The sequence below is a fragment of the Oreochromis aureus genome, linkage group 22, assembly GCF_013358895.1.
Source record: "Oreochromis aureus strain Israel breed Guangdong linkage group 22, ZZ_aureus, whole genome shotgun sequence".
Classification (NCBI taxonomy): domain Eukaryota; kingdom Metazoa; phylum Chordata; class Actinopteri; order Cichliformes; family Cichlidae; genus Oreochromis; species Oreochromis aureus.
In genome coordinates, this window is record NC_052962.1 from 20,525,707 (window position 1) to 20,544,610 (window position 18,904).

General features: G+C 41.6%; 1 protein-coding gene across 1 annotated transcript in view; it reads left to right on the top strand.

Moving 5' to 3' along the window:
* Positions 1-5,003: 5,003 nt before the first annotated feature.
* Positions 5,004-18,904, top strand: part of pard6gb (par-6 family cell polarity regulator gamma b) — a 38,041-nt gene continuing 24,140 nt past the window's right edge. The window contains exons 1-2 of the mRNA XM_031742398.2: positions 5,004-5,347; positions 12,344-12,566. Coding sequence (XP_031598258.1) covers positions 5,276-5,347; positions 12,344-12,566 — 295 coding nt within the window. The 5' untranslated portion in view covers positions 5,004-5,275. The remainder of the gene's footprint in view (positions 5,348-12,343; positions 12,567-18,904) is intronic.

Sequence of the window (18,904 nt, forward strand, 5' to 3'; positions counted from 1 at the left end):
GAGGGAAGATGAGAACATAGCAGGTTAATTGCATGCATGCTTACAATGCATAAATCTAGCAACAGGCCTGAGCGAAGGCCCAAGTGTCTTCTGCTTCTTTTTAAGACCTGCGCCAATTCTGTTTACTTAGTGATTGGTGACGAGAGTCAATTATTAGCTCTTAACGATCCTGAAGCTTGAAGTTTATTGCCTTAAAAGGCCGGTGTTATAGAAAAGAGAAGTTACATGTCTGTTTATAGTTATTAGAGATGTACAAGATGTACCCTTGTCTGTAAACAACGACTGTACACAATGTATTTTTGACCTGTATTGACGTGTATGTGTGGGCGTTAATTTTCTATGCTATAAAACCAGCATTCAATGTATTTTTGTCAGAGGAAGACATATGCTGATGTTTCCTCTCCGGTGTTAATAAACTCATCGTTTGATTGCACTTGTCTGGTGCCTCCGTCATTTGTTGTTCTGGTCTCCAATTGATTGATCTCACACGATAGTAACATAACGTGCAGCTCATCTTATCCATTCAATCCAGTATGTCCTAGTTTGTTTTTTTGTTCACTAAAAAGAAGAATATGCAATTAAATCAACCATAAACACAATTAAGATTGAATATTTCACTGTCACCATTACAGCCACTTGCTTATTGTACCAAAAATCTGGCTAACATACAGGACTGTACAAAAGCCTTGAACCACCTTTTTGTTTTTTCTTTCTATTTTGCTTCCAAAACATTCCAAGCCACTTATCACTGACATGAATCAGTGGGATGAACTGCGTTCTGTTAATCAGTGGCAACAGGTCTTACGGAATAATTAATCCAAATTTTATATTTTTGGTTCAAATCATTGTCATTATGTATCAAGGACGTCAGGAGAGAGGTCTGCAACCATCTCTAAAACATGGTGGAGGCTCTGTCATCATTTGGTGCTGCATTTCAAGTGTCTGGTTGGTAACAGTTTCATTTTTCAGCATGACAATGATCCAAAACACACTGCCAATGCCATAAAAGCACACCTGGACAGAAAAACACACAATACAACACTATCAACCATGGATTGGCCTCCCCAGAGCTCAACATTTTTGAAGCAGTGTGGGATCATCTTGACAAGAGACATGACAGATGACACCCAAAATCCAAAGAAGAACTTTGAATGTCCTTCAAGAAGCCTGGATAACTATTCCTGGAGATTTATTAAAGAAATTACTAGAAAGCCTGTCAAAAAATGTTCTGGCTGTGGTGAAGAATAAAGTTGGGAATACCAAATATTGACTTCCAAGCTTGTTAGAATACAAAGTCTGTTTTCCACTTATACACTATATTTCCATGTACACTTGTTTAAATAAATCACGGCACATATTTCCTATTTTCCCAGCAAAATATCAAGAAATAAGGGGTGGCTCGGGGCCTCTGGACACTGCTGTTTGTTGGTATATAGACTCATCTCACTGCTGATCAGTCCCAAAGCAGTGGCAGACCCCTTTGTCATGTTTTGAGATAACTATAATAGATTTAGACTCATTCTGAATACAGTATTGGATGGCTTTGCTCAGCCAACATCCTAGTTGGTTTTGTCTGTATCGAGCTGATTGATTACTTGTGTGTAGTCAGCGCCTTTGATGTGGTTTTATTTTATTTTTATTCACGTCCAGAGTAAATTTATATGTTTGCCTTGTAATCCTCATTGATCATGAAAGCCTTATAACTTCCATTTCAAAGAACATACTAGTGATTGAAGCTTCTTTATGAGTTATGGCTTTGTTTTGTTTCCTTGATGACAAATACAGTATTCTTGTAAAATCATTGAAGATGTGAGATGAAAATCTATGTTTTAAAAAAACCCTCTGTTCATTCTCTTTGATGTTGCATAAAGTTTTATATTTAAAAGAAAGTCTGGATGTTGCCCCACCATCTACAGAAAAAGAAAAATCATGTAAATGGCTTTGCTGCAAGATAGCTGATTAAAGTAGATGTACATCCCCCTTTGTCTCTTTCTCTCCTAATTGATTGCCTGGCTTTTGAGACAAGAAGAAAATAAATATCTTCAAGCCAAGATACTTTAGTTGCACAGAAAACTAAAAGGGGGTTCCCCTGCCAACGCCAATACACTATACTGCAGTTTTAAAGAGGCAATGTGGGCCAACACTAAAATTTAGTGAGCTCTTCCTTTGCCCATGCTCCACTTCTGCTCAATGAAGTTTCATGACATTTACTTTTTGTGTAATGTTGATGACAAACAGAAAAACTGAAAACGTACCTTCACTGACAGCATCCACAATAGTTCGTGGCAAGACAACGTCCCTAAACCTTCAGACCGTGTCATTTTTACTCGTGTTAGATCGTTCTTCCAAGTGCCCTGCAGCAGATCACCAACCTGAAGATGTGCTCTGCTTTTTTCCCTAGGGCACCAGTGGTTGCATGCCAGAGCAGCAGGTTAAGTGTCGTGGATGACAACAGACTCAATAAATTGATCCGCAAGACCAGTAGCGTTGTAGGGATGGAGCTGGACTCAAGGTGGTGTCAGAGAGGCGGTTGTTGTCCAAGATAGATACAATACTGGACAACAAACTCTCATCGACTCCATGATGTGTTGGTCAGTCACAGGAGCGCGTTACCCAAATGCACCACTGAATGGCACAGGAAGTCATTTCTTCCTATGGCCATCACTCTGTACAACTCCTCCATCTACACAAGTACACACTGCAATAGTTGCACACCCTTAATATCACATCCTCTACAAAGAAAAGTTACAATTAATATAACAAAAGGGGCACCTCAGTGTCACCCATATATATGTAATTTAGTGTAATATACAGGGATATTTATGATTAGAGCTATTTGTATTTATTTGAGCGATTTTGTTATATTCTGTAATATATTGTATTATTCTATTTAGTTTAGTTAGTTCTTATTGGATCAACTGTGACCACATAATTTCCTCTGAGGTTATTAAAGTATTCTGATTCAGATGCTAATTATGGAAATGGATGGACGTTCTTCCAAGTTTTGGCAACCAGGGAACATTGGAATTAATTCTTCTGATTGACACACAACAAAAACATCTATCCATCTTTCCTTATGGTAGGTTTATGGCAATCACCTGTGATGATTCAGGCCCAGATGGTGAAAAATGTAAAAGATTTAACTTTATGTAGAGGAAGGTCAGTATTTTTCCACCATAATTCAGTTAAAACATATGCAGATTTTTGAATTTACTAAAGCACACTGACTAAGTCACGCTGTAACTGTTGCACTGTTAAAGTCATTAAAACAATACCACACATCAGCCGTTAGTGGGCGCAATAAGCTTAACTACTCGTTTTCTTAAAGCTAGTTATATAGAGCACCACCACATTCACCTTACAATATTTCATTAATTATTAACTACCAGCAAATATGACGAGCATCAGATGTTGCAGAAACACACAAAAATCACCGTCTCTTCTTTTTCATGCTAATAAGTCCTAACTTGATTGTGGGCACCCATCAAATGTAGTTCTGACTACAGTTGATAAACATTTACACACTAAATCTACTACAGCGTAACTATCCCTGCATGCAGTCACATAAGGAGCACTGCAGTGTCTGTGCTGCAGGATCGCAGTGAAACCTGGGTTTGGGTTCTGTTTGTAAGCAGTCAACACATTCCTGAAGAGAGTAAACCAGCAGCACTTTCAGCTACTGAGAGGGTGTTTGTGTGTGTGTGTGTGTGTGTGTGTGTGTGTGTGTGTGTGTGTGTGGACGGGGGGGCATGCAGCCTGCAGCTGTTGTGCACAGCCAGCTTCAGGGGCCCAGGAATGCTGTCAAGCAGGATTGCGGTCATGGATGCTAATTAACCCAGCTGAAAATGAATATTCCCGATCAGCTGGTTCTTACGCTGTGAGGTTTTTGGTTCAGGTTGAATGGCTCAGGATGCCTATACCTCACAAAGGAGGGGGTGTGAGATTATCACGTTCCAGGGCCAATTAGAGATGTTTACCTGGTGCACTTTGAAGCTCTCTGCTGACAGAAGAATAGCTTCCTCTTGGCCACCCAAGTTGGGTGGCAGGTCTTGTTACAAATCCTGTGTAACCTGGATAAAAAGATGGTTTTATGGTCTGTAAAAGATCACAAAAATAAGACTTAATGGTATCATAGGCCACATTTAACTCCATATTATGAAGACAATGTAAAAATACAAGTAAATCTTCACCTGTTATGTATCTGAAAAGTTGAGCAGGCTACAGCAGATGGTTAAATATAAAGATATGTGGCTGTTTTCTTCACACTATGGTGTTTTTATGTGTTTGAGTTCCCAGTGGCTCACGCTTCACCTTCACTTACAGAGGTAATGATTGTAAACTGAACTCTTAAACCCAATTTATGTTGTTGTTGGGGGATTTTTTTATATTAAAAGATATATGTTCCACACCACAGGGTTTGTAGGCTTACACCACCTTGTTGGGATCAATGAATTCAATCATTTAACTACAGACCTTTTTTAAAAATGCTTAGAAAATCGCGTCCTCTGGTGTCTCGGAGGTCCAGCGTGCGCAGTGCTGCCTTCACAGATCCTGGAAATACACGAACTAACCGGAAAGACCACTCTTTTTTTTTTTACTCTGAATATATTAGGCTATAAATTGGACAGGGCGGGGTTAGAGGAAGTCTGCCTACTTTTGAGATTTAAAAAAATATATATATTTTAGTTTAATTATTTTTGCTTCATTTTTGCTTCATATGCATCAAAAGACAACTAAACACGGCTGATTTAATATGATAATTTTATTAACAGCACATAATACATATCAAGTTGTCATTGTTATAAATATTTGTGTGTGTTTTGTTTGTTTGTTTTGCGATAGCATACATTCTTAAACCTTAATCCATCATCAGTAGTAGCTGTTATTTACTCAGCCTTTACTGACTACAGTAAGGATACAAAGAGATCCCGCCTGAGGGAGTTGGGGATTTCGTGCGGTACGTGAATGCATCCCAGAATCCCGTTTTTTTTAAGAGGGCTGATGTCATTTTCAAAACTTAACTCACACTCCTCAAGTCAACGCGGCGAGTCGCACACCTCCTGCTCTCTCGTGAAGTCCTCCCTCATGTCTGTCGGAGCGCACTGAGAAAAGAAAAAAGAAGTCGGGGAGGTGAAAGAAACACGAAGTTCTGTGGAAGAAGCGAACAGGGAGAATTTTTTAGAGCAGAAAGCCCGGGACCAGAGCCCCTCTCTCTGTGGGCAAAGGCGGCTGAACTTTTTTTTTCTTTTTTTTTTTTCCTTCAAACGGGAAAAAAATGAATCGGAGCTTTAATAAGTCGCAACCTCTGCGAAATCCTAACTGCAACGCTGTGGAAGTGAAAAGCAAGGTGAGTGGAAACTTGAAAGCCCTGCTTGGTGGTGGCGTTGGTGGATAGGATTCGGGGGGATTAAAATATTAATAATAATGATAAATGTTCACATGGCTGTCCCGTCACGGAGCCGGAGTTGGTCGGACGGTGTGCAGCCTACGCCACATAACTATTTCCGCTTTTTTTCCCCGTGAGTTGTGCGGGGAAAGTTACAGGTTCTGGATGTTTCTCTCATTTGCAGTGATTGTTTGCTTCTTACTTCCGATCCAGATTGTGCTGATTTGACTCTTTCTATCCCGATGCTGCTGTGGGTGGTTGATGGAGGGGGGCTGGGTAGGTGGGTAATGGGGTTGTTTTTGAAGCACCTAGTTCTCCAGATTTCCTACAGCAACAAAGTTTCCACCTGTTAAAATCAGACGTTGCATTAGTTGCGCTGAGTTTTTGTCTTGCTACACAGTATCAGCCTAGCTCTTTGTTTTGGATCATTTTTTTTAAACGCTGACAGACTAATGGACACACAAACATCAAGTGGATTGCCAAGATTTCAAGTGTTATGTCTCAATGGAGTGCCCTGATTTATGAAGCTTTTCATCTCAACACGTACACAATACATCCACATGAGCTATGCGGTTCTTATTTAAGTTTATACTGTAGAGGAAGAGTTTTATTTTTGTTTTGTTTTTTTAATACACAAGTGACAGTTTGTGTGGGCTCTGTGAAGAACTACCAGCTGACACTCATCACTTGTGAACTCCACAATGATTGCTGGTGACCTGCATTCTAATCCAGTGTTTCTGATTTATTTATTTGTGAGTATTCGCATGTGTTCACACCTGAGGGTTAAAGGGAGAGATGGGCAAGTGGTGCAAAAGGTGACTCATTCACTCCTGAGTTGTTTCCACCTTTTGGCCGCCCAGTTTCAGTGGGGTGATGGACAGATGGAGCACAGATGCTCTGATGGTGACAGGTGGGTGAGCATGTACTTACACAGAAACGGCCAAAAAAGGGGAGTAGTGTTTGTGTCTGTGTGTAGGTGGGTTTTTTGTTCTTTTTGTTGTTTTGCCTTTTTTTGCTGCAGGGTTTGTTCCACAGAGACAGGAGTGGTCACTCCGTGGCTGCCGCAGATTGTTTGTGGGTGGGACTGGCACGCCAGGAGCTCTGTGGCTAGAACAGACAGGTCCACGGCGTCACCACAGCACATCGTCATGCCACGACGTCACACGTTTCCATTTTTGGATCAGATGTGACTCATCCCTCTCCGTCACGTCACTTTAAGCAGTTTCACATTTTGTTCTACTTCGTCAGGCTTTGTTTTGTTTTGATCCGTTTGGGGTGTGTTGGGAGCTCTAACACCCTTCCCTCATGTTCCCTCGTGTTCCCTCATCTCCCTCAGTGAAGAAATTAAGCGTGTTGATGAAAGAAAGCTGATGATTTGGAGAGAAAGTGACTGTTGTGGGTCTTTTAAAGCACACTGACAGTTGAGGACATTTGAATACCTGTAAAGGGAAATCTTATCTGTTACATAGCTCTGCCACAGTCTGGGCCTCTGAAGGCACAGAGGAGCAGGATCAGCTACACGTAATTCAGTTCATCATTTAGTAGTAAATAAAGATACGATATCCTCACAATACTTTGGTCGCATTACAATATTATTGCAGTTTTAAACATTTTGCAATGTTCTGAGTGTTGCAGTAATATGTAATGCAATCTATCATCATTTTCAAACTGCAGATTATGTCCTCAAAGTTAAACTTTGTCAGTGTTTGTTTTATCCAATAAGATAAAGTTATCTTGCTTTTTCTTTCCTGTAGAATGAGATTTTCCAGACTGCCAACACTGGCACCAAAAGCGTGCTGTAAATGTAGCCTAATACTTTACTTTAATGAGTAAAAGTAGTTAAATTTTTAAGTAATACACAGAATATGAAATGAAATAAAAGTTATAAAACATAGACAAGACCCATTGACGAGGTTTGGGACTCATAAATTGTGTAACACTCAACAAGACTTACCTTCTCATGTAAACGCGAACAAAACAAAAAAAATACACACTAAAATTTATACAGGCTTCCTGCCTTCTCATTAGATACAGATATGTTTCCATAACAATAAAGAAACAAGAAATATCCAAAGCCAAACGACTTATTTACAGACTCGAATCATCCTCGTATTCACATTTGTTTTGTTTTTATATAGTTGTGTAAACTTGTTACTGTAAAGTTGTAATAGTTACTGTTGGTTCCTACAGCCGCTTTATTAAACATGGAGTTCTCTCTCAGTACGTGGAGTTTTTGTATGACTCGAAACTACCTCTGATAGGAGAAAGATGCCGGTTCAATTGCAGACGGAGACGCAAATCGCTTCTTTGGTTGCAACAGGGGGGAAAAAAAAATCTCCCAAGTCAAACGCATGCAACTGGTCGCTGCGGTGACCTTTTTGTGATTAAGGAAGCCCCCAAAAGTAGCTTTTGAGTGTCTTTGGGTGCAGTTGAACATTTGAGCAGGCATTTTTGTTATGTGATTACTTTCTTTAAACCAAAAAAAATGTCTAAATAATTTGTTAAGCAGAAGCAAACATGGCCTTTAGGTGCACTCCCTTTTTAATAATCGTATGCCAAATAACCAGGGGTGCACATAAGTGGTCCGCATGTGCGCATTTGCTGTCAAAATAAAAGACGCGCACCAGATAAGAAGTTGCAACGCCCGTTTGCGTACATATAAAAGGCACTGTTTTTGTCCACTAGAGTGGGATTTTCACAGCATATTCTGCACCACATCTCTGTGCGTTCATCATTTGTTTGAAGCCAGCTCACCTCCTGCAACCACTTTTCAGAGAATACGCGCTTCTTTTGCGGTTCGGACTTCTGACATTTCTTTGGAGGTGGAGGAACACCAAAGTAATTGCTTAAAGGAGCTTGCTTCTTCGACATCTTTAGGAGTTCTAAACAAATGTCTGTCCTCCTCCAGAAAATCTTATGTGTGCAAACGCGCGTTGCAACTTCTTATCTGGTGTGCGTCTTTTATTTTGACAGCGAATGCGCACCTGCGGACCACTTATGTGCACCCCTGCAAATAACGCTCTAGAGAGAAAAATGTCTGTTATGAAGACGCTGCAGAAATGCTGAGGTACATTCAGATTTCCAGAAGTGTCAATAGTGTGTCAGGAGTGTTACATATGTGATTGATTGCTGTTGTGTGACTGGTTCTTACTGGTTCATGTTTTTTGGGGGGTTTTGGGGGTTGTTTTGTTTTGTTTTGTTTTTTTTCCTTTGAGAGGAATCTGTTTCTGTGATAAGCTTATCAGGGCTAACACTGGAGGTGTCTGGCTGCCTGTCACTGAGGCCGCAGCCAGGAGCTGCTGGTTTCACTCACATCAAGCTCTTATCAGAGTGTTTTAGGAGATGTAGGGGGGTGAGTGGAGTGGGGTCCTGTGGTTCTCCTTTATTATATAGTTTTACTTATTCGTCTTTTAAAATCCTGGGAGCCTGTAGGTGGTTTCTGAGGTGAGTTACCCCGACTTACAGAATATTAGGTAAGGAAAAAGCCAACGTTGGCCAGAGACAAGAAGTCGGTTATCTTCCATTTTCTTCAGTGTGTCAGTTAAAAGGCTCCAGACATGTTTCAGCCTGTCGGACGTCACTCTGCAGCAGTAGGCCAGCGGGGCAAGTGATGTCATGTTTGTAGTGGTGTGCTCTAAGAGTCGAGGTTTAGCACTGAGGCCCGTGATTAATCGCGCCGTGTTCAGACTTGCTCATACCTGAGGGCCGGGTTCTGCTGGTTCAAACAGATTTCTTTTTTCAGACTGATCACGTGCTGCACTAAGAGAGCAGTCGCATTCAGAGGATAGTGATACGCACAAGTATAATTATGATGTGGAGCGTAGCATATGATGTCTTTTAGAGTTGACTATAGTATATGCGCGCCTCGGATTCACTTTCCTCGATGCTAACAGCACCTACTTCACTCTGACGAACCTGCTTGTCTGCTTGTTGTGTCATTGTAATGCAGGCTGAGGTTTATGAGCTGAAGGTGGGTGGCAGGTTTTCAAAATGCAGCCTCACACATTTGCCTTGCCTGCTGTCTTGAGTCAGCCTGGCAGCAAATTACACCCGGTATCCCCCTAAGTCTCCTCACACGCCGCCTCTTAAATTTATGTGTCATCTTCTAATTACAGAGCTGGTTAATGTATCCCCCCCAGCTCTTCTTCTTCTTTCCAGTCAGTATGCTGCTGCTCTGCTATGTCAGCAGTTTTCCTCTTCTCCCTCCTCCTCCTGCTCCATGATCATCTCCCCACTCTTCTCCTCTGCTGTCAGCTTCCCTCAGCTGTGAGCTGATGATTACAGTAACAAACAGCGCCTTAGTCTACAAATTACTACTCTGATTCAGACCCCGGTGCTGCCACTGCTGCTGTCTGTTGTTGTAGATTATTGTGCCGTGCTTCTGCGCCTCAGTCGTGCCTTTGTGTGCTTGTCTCAGTCACATGATGACCTTGTCGTGACCCTCAGGCACGCTCTCGTTGGCGATACAGTGGCCTACCCAGGAAAAGCTGAAGCCCAGTTGTTCAAGTCTGTGCTTTTGTGTATAAATAGTGGGTGGGAGGAGTGGCTGCCTGCTACTGTCATGCATATCTACCTGAATTCTGCTATTGTATAGCGACCTGCTTTCCATTTCCTGGTGTTTTCAGGCAGTGCGCGACCAAAATTTGTTTTCTCGGTGATACGATCTTGATGTGCAGAGTAGCACGTAAAGCTACAGCGTTTCCCCCAGGAAATGATTTAGCTGAGATGGAGAACCACCCAGACCCTGATGCATCTTATCCGGTTATAATTTTAGCCAGTGTAGGAAGATCCCAACAGCAGGCACAGATGTAAAGGAACTGGGCCTGTGTTTTAGGGAATGTGCTCATTCAGCTTCTTGCAGATAAGTAAAGTAGAAGACTGGTGTGCTCGGTATATGAAGGCCATCTAGTAAATGTCAGCCTAGCTTTGTATAAAGACTGAGATGATGTCTCAGTTCTCAGAATTGTGACACGCATGAAGTGAGAGGCTGCAAATGCACTTGTGGGTCCTTCCATGTTGGCCCTTCAGATGCTTCACAGCTGACCATCTCAGATGTGGCTGAAAATATTCCAGGGAAAAGAAAGACCTCTTATAGGAATTGTGCAAAATTTCATGACCCTAATGTTGTTAGTTTCTTTCTTCTTTTTTTTTCTCCAAGTATTTTGATGGATGAAGTTGAGGTGGGTTTACTTTTTTCTTTTTTCAAATCTAAAAAGCTACTTGAGCTAGGTGCTGCAAATGTTTTAGGGTAAGTATCTAGAACTCTCTCTGTGAATGTTGACTCTCTGGAGTGTAGTTTAGTTTTATATACAAGGCACAGAATATTCATTAAAACAGTACAAATAAGGTGAATGGTTTCAGAGCCCAAAAAATGGGCTGGATTTTTTATACCAATATTGCTGTTTGGTGATTTATTTATTTTTTAATCCAATTCATTTCATCCAAATTCAGTGTGAAGTCTGGTGCTGACTTTTCTCCTTTTTTCCTGGTTTGTTTTGGGAATTATGCATAATTCCTACTGAGGAGTGCATCTTTCCCCTGGAACTTTCTCCTAGTGACAAAAATTGGTTCTTCTCTTCCAATCCACTATGTATGCAAGATGGCGACCACTGAGGGTTAGAAGTTTGCAGCTTTTGCATTTATTTTGCTGTTGGCTACATCATCTGAGTCCTTTGAGATCATCTGGAGTCTTCATGTTGTAATGTGCTCAAAGTACTGCAAATTTAGAGACACAGAATGGATATTGCTTTATTCAGAGATCTTAGGAGTCATTTCTAGGGCATTATCCTTCAAGTGTAGTTGTTTAAGCCTAAAGAGTGAAATCAATTACAAAAGGCAACACAAATGACAACAGTTTAAAAGCATCTGCACCAATGAAAAAAGTTAAAATAAGCCCATCAACATTGGATCTTGGAAGAAAACAGTTGTTAAGTTTTGATATCTACAGTTTGCTGAGAAAATGTCTCTTTCAAAGAGTAATTCACCGACCAATGAATCATCGCTGTGAGGGTTCAATCATCACAAAATATCATTGGGCAAGATACCGAACCCCAACGCATGCAGTGGAGTGTAAATGTGTGTTAATTCAATTTGGTGTTATTTATACATTGCCTCAAGGCACTTGTGTTAGTTAGAAAGCACTTCGGTAGAAAAAGCATAGAAAAGATAGGAACCAGTTAATCTACTATTTACAAGGAGAGGCCTCTGATATTAAAAAGATAAATCAAGGTTGCACAGCTGCCTGCTATGGTGACCTCTGGTTAATAAGGGAGAATCTGAAAGTAACCTTATTCTCATGATTAAGAAGTTTAAGTATCTGAGTTATTAATCACTGGTTTGTTTATACATTCTGGGAAATGCACTCATTCATTTCCTTGCCAGAAGTTTGATAATAAAACTTTGAGATTTGTCAGTTCAGTACAAAGCTGCAGACACCTTAGCTTAGCATAAAACCCAGAGAAAAGGGGAACAGGGCGAGTTTAATTAGCTTTTTCTACACCTTATATAAACAAGACACGGACTGAGATTTACAGGTGACGGTAGAGGGATTTTCACACCTTCATACTGCTGATGTAAGCATTTTTTAGTTGTAGCTTTAGCACAGTTACAGAGATATCAGTCGTCAGCTAACTCCACTGAAAGTGTTTTTGTTCTGTATTTCCTGAAGGTTTCATGTTGTGTAATCCAGTTGTTTGGAAAGTTACGCTGCTCTTGCGGTATTTAAAGTAGCGTTGCAGAGAATCACAGCTGATTCAGTTTGTTTACTGCTTCAGGAAAAAGCCTTCCTTTCTGGGTGCTTTATGTTACATAAGGTCACAACCACATGCTCGGTGAACTTCCACCCTGTGACTTTTATGTGGGAAAAGTCAGAATCCCAGTTTCCTCGTCCTGTTTGGTTGTCCCTCTCACAGCTCCTCTTTTGATTATTGCTTTTTTTTTTTTCCCCTCTCTTCTCAGTATGGGGCAGAGTTTCGCCGGTTCTCGGTGGATCGGGTCAAGCCCGGCAAGTTTGAGGAGTTCTACAAACTCATCCTGCATATCCACCGCATCGCCAACATGGAAGTGATGATTGGTTACGCCGACGTTCACGGCGACCTGCTCCCGATCAACAACGACGACAACTTCGTCAAGGCGGTCTCAACCGCTCACCCGCTCCTCAGGATCTTCATACAGAGACAAGGTAAGCTGATCCACACTGTGTGATTTCCTTCGCCTCTTTATACCCCGCAGATTACGTCTTTAATACTAGTTTAAATATTTCTTTTTAAATGTCCTCCAACTGGTAAACCTACCAAACAATCAACTGTTGCATTAACTGTGTCTTGGGCTGCAATTATGGTGCTGACTAGAATCAAGTTTCCCCACTGAATATTTCCTGGTCCAATTATGAGGGCTTTTTGTTTACTTCATGCCGGGCCTTCTGTGTGTGTCTGTATATGTGCTTTTGTGTTTCCGGCTCTCTTATTGGCTGGATAAGTTTCAGTCTGCCTCTGTCTGCCTTGGTAAGTCCTGTGCCTGATCCAGAGGAAGCCCTCGCAGGCATATGAAAACACACTCACGCACACACACGCACACAGACCAGTGTCTCGGCAGTCCCATAGAAATCAGGTCATTGAGCAAAGGCCTGTATCCCGGCATACCAGACATTACTGAGAGACAAAAGATCTGCATGAAAAGAGAGACTCCTTACCGGGCTCTCTCCGTTTGTGTGTGTGCATGTGCTGGTGTATTTGTTCAAACACAACACCACGGCACTCTGAATGGGAACCAACTCCTAGTCTCTCTTGCTCTCTCACTGATCCCAACTCTGGAGAGGGTCTCGACTGCTGCCAGCCAGCCATCGAGCATACAAATGAATCTATCACCATTCACGTCTATTCATACCCACAATCCTCCTTGGAATGTCCCTCGCTCGGTTGTGTAATGAACGGGTTCACTCCAAGGTATTGTTTTAATTGTCAACCAGTGGTTCAAAAAACAAAAAGATATCCACCGATTTCCAGCAAGAAACCAGGTTGAGATATTTGAGAGACCCAATCAGAGTGTGAGTCACCGTCTCGAGAGATCAAATGGCCAGACCAAAACCAACTAACTGTAAGTTGGCTCATAAGTCATCCTGCAGTAATGTTTGACTTAAAAATAAAGGCTCATTCGACCAGTCAGGTCGCATAAGTGTAACACCTGAAAGCCATAATTTGGGTCCTTGTGGTTTAGCTGACACGTCATGCATTACTTCTCACTGTCCTGCTGCTTATCTAAGTGTCTATATTCCTCTGGTGATGCATTTAATTCTCATGAATATTCCCCCTTGCTGGCATCTTCCAGAGCATTTAATACAAAGGGGAAATTCCCTCAAACACCAGAAGGACAGAGGAGTCTTTGCTGATAGAGAGATTTGGCTGCTCTTATTGTGGGAAGGGGCGTATTTAGTGCTATTGTGGTGGTGAACTGCTGACGTGGTTTAGAGGAATTTGCATTGTTGTGACTGATGTTGAAACAGTCGCAGCATCCTAATGGCTCATTTATGCTCGCTGCAGTGGTTGCTTTGGATACCAGTGATGACGCCGCATCCATTTATACTTGCTTTTAAGGCGCTTTTGTCTGAAAGTTGCAGACATCTCCCTCCATGGGGAATCTGGGAGTCCCTGTGTCATAGAAATACCTCCACAGGTGGACGTGCTGACAGTCTTGGCTTAAGCTCAGCTGTTAGAAAAATTAAGAGATGCACAACTGGGCGAAAAAACAGCAAAGTGCAACTCGTGCCAACGGGTATGATGTCACTTTTATCATCCATTGCTGTTCACACGCAGGAGAATGGAAAGTATAAATGGGCCCCGTCGCTGGGATTCTCTTGACGATGTGGATGTCATGACCATGTAGTTGTTCTACTTTCCAAACTGTCTTGAGTCCCCTATGAAGAAGTGCAGTGGTGCTCAGACCAGACTAGAACATACCTCTACCTGTGCACAGAGCCTTCGCCGCATTCAGTGTCTGATGTTGAAATTTACGTCACTCGACTTTTCACAAATGAAATTGTAACACTGGTCTTTGTATAGTCTATTGTTAAGTGCTGGACAAAGAGTTGTGTGTGTTTGACAGCGTGAGTACCTTACGCCTGAGAGAAGATGCCCCTGTAACCAGTGTAGTGGCATGGGAAAGTGTGTGTGGACTGTATCAGTCAGTACCAGCCTGTTAGTGCGGGTCATCAGTGGTGTCGCCACATTACTTCTCTGTCTGCTCAGATGAAAGGCTTCACACACACATTAAAACAGTGTGACTCACTATCCAGTCACAGCAGGGGGATTGTGTTTAACCTCAACCAGCCGTGCCTTTCATATTAATCTAGACATGAAAATAAAATCTTAATTATAGAATTTAAAAAGTTACAGCACTGGATGACATGTGTAGTTGTTTCATAGATGCAGTTTATAATGGAAAACTTTAAAAGCTTTAGGGAGGGGAAAAAACATAAAATCGTGCCCTGACATACCAATGTTGTGTTTTGGTCTAAAGGGCTTATGATTAATAACTCAAAATCTTTGTACTTCATTGCTCAGACAGACGCTCCCTTCCACCACTTGACTGGTCATCTGTCTGGGTTTGTGTGTGCGCACTTACCTTTTCAGTGTTGCTCCATTTAACAATGGGTATTTTGAATGTGCCCATGTCTCTTTCATCTACCTGATACTCCCCTGCCAGGCTTACATTTCCATTGTTGGTAAAACTGCTTCAGCACGTGCCACAGTTTTGTGGTGGTGCAGTGACGGTGATGCTGATGGTACCAGTTACTGCCCGTAGGTGCTGATGGCAGCATTTTTTTTTAGTGGTAAACTTCACCTGCAGAGTACAGGGTTACACTTTGTGGTTTTTGTCTAAGTAGCCTCTCATTACAGGGTGCTTGTATTTAATCATAGCAAAGAGAAGATAATTGTTAAGATTGTGGAGTGAACTGAGAGATCTTTGATGTCCGCTTTTGAGTTTACAGAAGGTGATTTCGATTGCTGTCGTTGTCGGGCGGGCTAGACTCTTAAATACTTGCCATGCGCAAAGAATAGAGGCACACAAGTGATTGGGGGGTGGGGGGTGTAATAGGACACATGAGAAGATATGAGTTGGAAGAGTTCTGTATGCCGAGTTCTTCTGCTTCTCTCCAGTGTGTGAGCAGCTTGTTGTGTTGCCAACTAATGACTCTAAATTGGGATCTCATTTTGGGGATAATACATACAGTGACTCCTGTACCCTCTTGTTTTCTCAGCTTTTGCTTTCCAGTTTAATACGTCAGTAACTCCTACAGTGTTCCAGCACGTCTGACGTATTGTCAGATGTTTATGGTGCGCTTATCTAGGGAAACTGCAGAAGTACTAACTGCCCATTCATATTCTGTCTCAAAACAATGCAAATTAAGATACAGATACGCCTAAGAGGGGAACACTGCCTACACTGATGTCAGCATTTCACCAGCTTCTATTTATTTATTTTTCTTCTATTAAAGTGGATCTATTCATATGCTTTACACTATTCTTTGTCATTAGATGTATGGTTACAATACAGCAAAAGTTTCAAATAATGTCAGCATATAGTCCCCAAGCTCAGGCTTTAGACTTCTCCGAATGCTTTCAGGCAGTTTTTTGTTTTGTTTTTTGTTTTTTGTTTTTATTAAATCCTTGAATGTGTATGATGCAGAAGAAAGGAGATCATCCTGCTATGATCATCTCAGCACACAGCTCCGTCTTCCTTCAGTCTTCCATTTGTGGTCAGCCAAACTCGTTTTACATTGTGGGCCACATACAGCCCACTTTATTCTTAAGTGAGCCAGTGAAACCTCCCTGTTCTGTCACTGTTTAGAAGTTTAACTGCACATTTAATCCCAGACACATCTTGATATAAGAAAAGAACTGCTTTTACAACAGTGTGTTGTAACGATCTGTTGCTGGTAGTAAATGAAAGAAATCTAGAAGCACAACTCTTTGCCCAGATTGGGCAATTTTTGTTAATTAGCAGAAAATGACCTTTTATTTTTTAAGAAATCTTTAGTAGATGGCGGGGAAAATAAAACTGGAACTTTTCTGTCTTTTAACGGTTTATTATTTGGTCATGTTGATATAGTATGAAAGGCAACGTGAGAAGTCCTTATCAGTAGGAAATGATGTAAAACTCCTGAAAATGCAGCTAATCGTTCAAAAGTTATGCCCTTCTTCACATTTTCCAAAGCTTTGGGGTCTTTGTTGGGCCAATTCTGGCCCCTGGGCCTCAAGTTTGACACCACTGCTCTAAAAGAAGACGAAGGAGCTAAAACAGCCTGGGCTGCGCCGAAGAGCAGTGCGCCATGAATCACACAAAATTACTCTAACAGAGTCTAAGAATGTAAAATGTGGAGTTGAAAATGAGTGTAATAAGTTCCCCATAAATTAACAGAAATATTAACTGACCCCTGTTGGTCGACACAACATTGGACAGATTCTATCCAAGCAGTCTCTGGAGTATAACAGGAACTGCACATGAAGGCTTTTAATGTGCTGAAAAGCTTTGAGAGCTGGCAGACTTCAGCGCCGTCTTGCAGGTAGTGGTGCACAGCTACTAATTTTCCACACTACAGTAATGACTCTACTAATCGTGATGAGGGTCTTTAATGATTTGTGTACACTGGAGTACAAGTAGGGTTCAAACCAGGACATGCATGTTGAATTATATTGAAACTGTACCTGCACTTACACCATGGCAGACACAGTCTGCGTCTATCCAAGCAAAGCACATTCCTGTTTTTAAAGGGCTGGTTTTTGAGGAGGGGGGTGGCGGGGGGGGACTGCAGTTGGTTTTGTAGACGATGCCTGTGACCTGCACACAGACTAAACTTTCAACAGTGACAAGAGACCCCTTTTTGGCAAAGGGCTGAAAGTTTAAATAAATAGATCTATCGAGGTGAGCCAAGGTTGTGTCTGAGCCTGCTGAGCGCTGGGGGTTTACAGCTCCGGCAACCCAGCTGCTCTCCCCACCTGTGAAAACTACGATCAGATACCACCATTGGCCAAACTAAAGAAAGATGTGGCACCACAGCACAAATAGAAAAAGAAAAAGCGGTGGCCTGTATCAGCAGCTGTGCCAGTTACAGCTGAGCTGTGCAGACATCCAGACCGAGGCTGTTACACAACAGCTTGGACTGCACAGTTGCTTGGAGATCAAAGAAAATAAAAAAATTTATATTTCTGAAAGTCTCCACTTTGCAGATTTCCCACAGATGACCTTTTATTTACTTTTTTCTCCTAACACAACTACAGAGCTGTCATACAGTAAAGTTACACAGTTTAAAGGGAGTACAACAGGAAGAACTAATGCTGCCTGCTGAAATTGCTTGAGTGGAAGGGTTATTAATTGTTTTAGCATAAGAATCACTTTAATGAGGTGCTTCTGTTCATTGCAAACTGTTGACATCAAATTGTGAGGGGGGAGGAACATATGGGAGGTTAAAAATCGACTTTCTTTCATCCCAGACGAAGACTTTTGAAATTAATCACAGATGAATCAAAGGAGGAGTCTTTGTCACAACAATGTGTTTTGTGGTATCTGGTGCACACACCATGCAGTGTTTGCTGCTAATTTAACTTCTATTTGAGGCAGATGGGGTTGCACACATAAAAGAGGCACACATGTTCTGCAGATATTTTAATTGTGAAGTACTTGATGAACAACTGGGTAGAGCTATTCGGCTGCTTTTTCAGTCTGCAGAACAAACAGACTACATTCGAGTCCACCTGTCGCGATGGTTTGGGTGAGCGCAGGGTGTTGGCAAATTAACTTTCTCCACCAGGATGATCCTCTTTGGAGGAGTGGCTAAATGATATTGAGGACCATCACATCGGCAACCAGGCCAGCCAAGCAGTGGAAAACATGTGATGGAAGGTCCAGGGTGAGTTAGTTAGAAGGAAATGATCTTTCCAAACAAGACTGAAGGGATTCCCCCCCTAGTAAAGTCAGGGATGATTTTGTTATTGCCTCCAAATATACTTGCAGCCAAAGTAAGCCTGAGTGTGGGAATCATGGGGATGTTGGTGATATGGGTGAGGCCCACAGGTTTGACCTTAACCAAACCAGCCCTGACCTTTCCCACTCTGGAGTCACTGTGACAAAGAGCAGGAGCTCTGCTCACACTAAAACCACACTCAGCAACCTGCATACACATCCCCTCCTCACTTACCCTGTCTCAGTTTTTCATGGTAATGTGATAGAAAATGATTACATTTCTGTTGTTAAATTACAGAAACACTTATCAAAGAGAAGATATTAGGTAGAATTTAAAAAGGGAAAAAATGTCGATGTGCTAAAAGGTGGTTAAACTTTTAAGGGTTTATGCCTTCGTGGTGACGGCATAAATCCTTAAATATTACCATGGAGACGAATTTCTTATCGTGGTTTTTGTCTCAAGTCTCATTTATTATTACCGAACATTACATCAGTTTCAATTTTATTTCTATAGCACATTTAAAAAGACCAAGGCACATCAAAGTGCTTCACACAAGTACA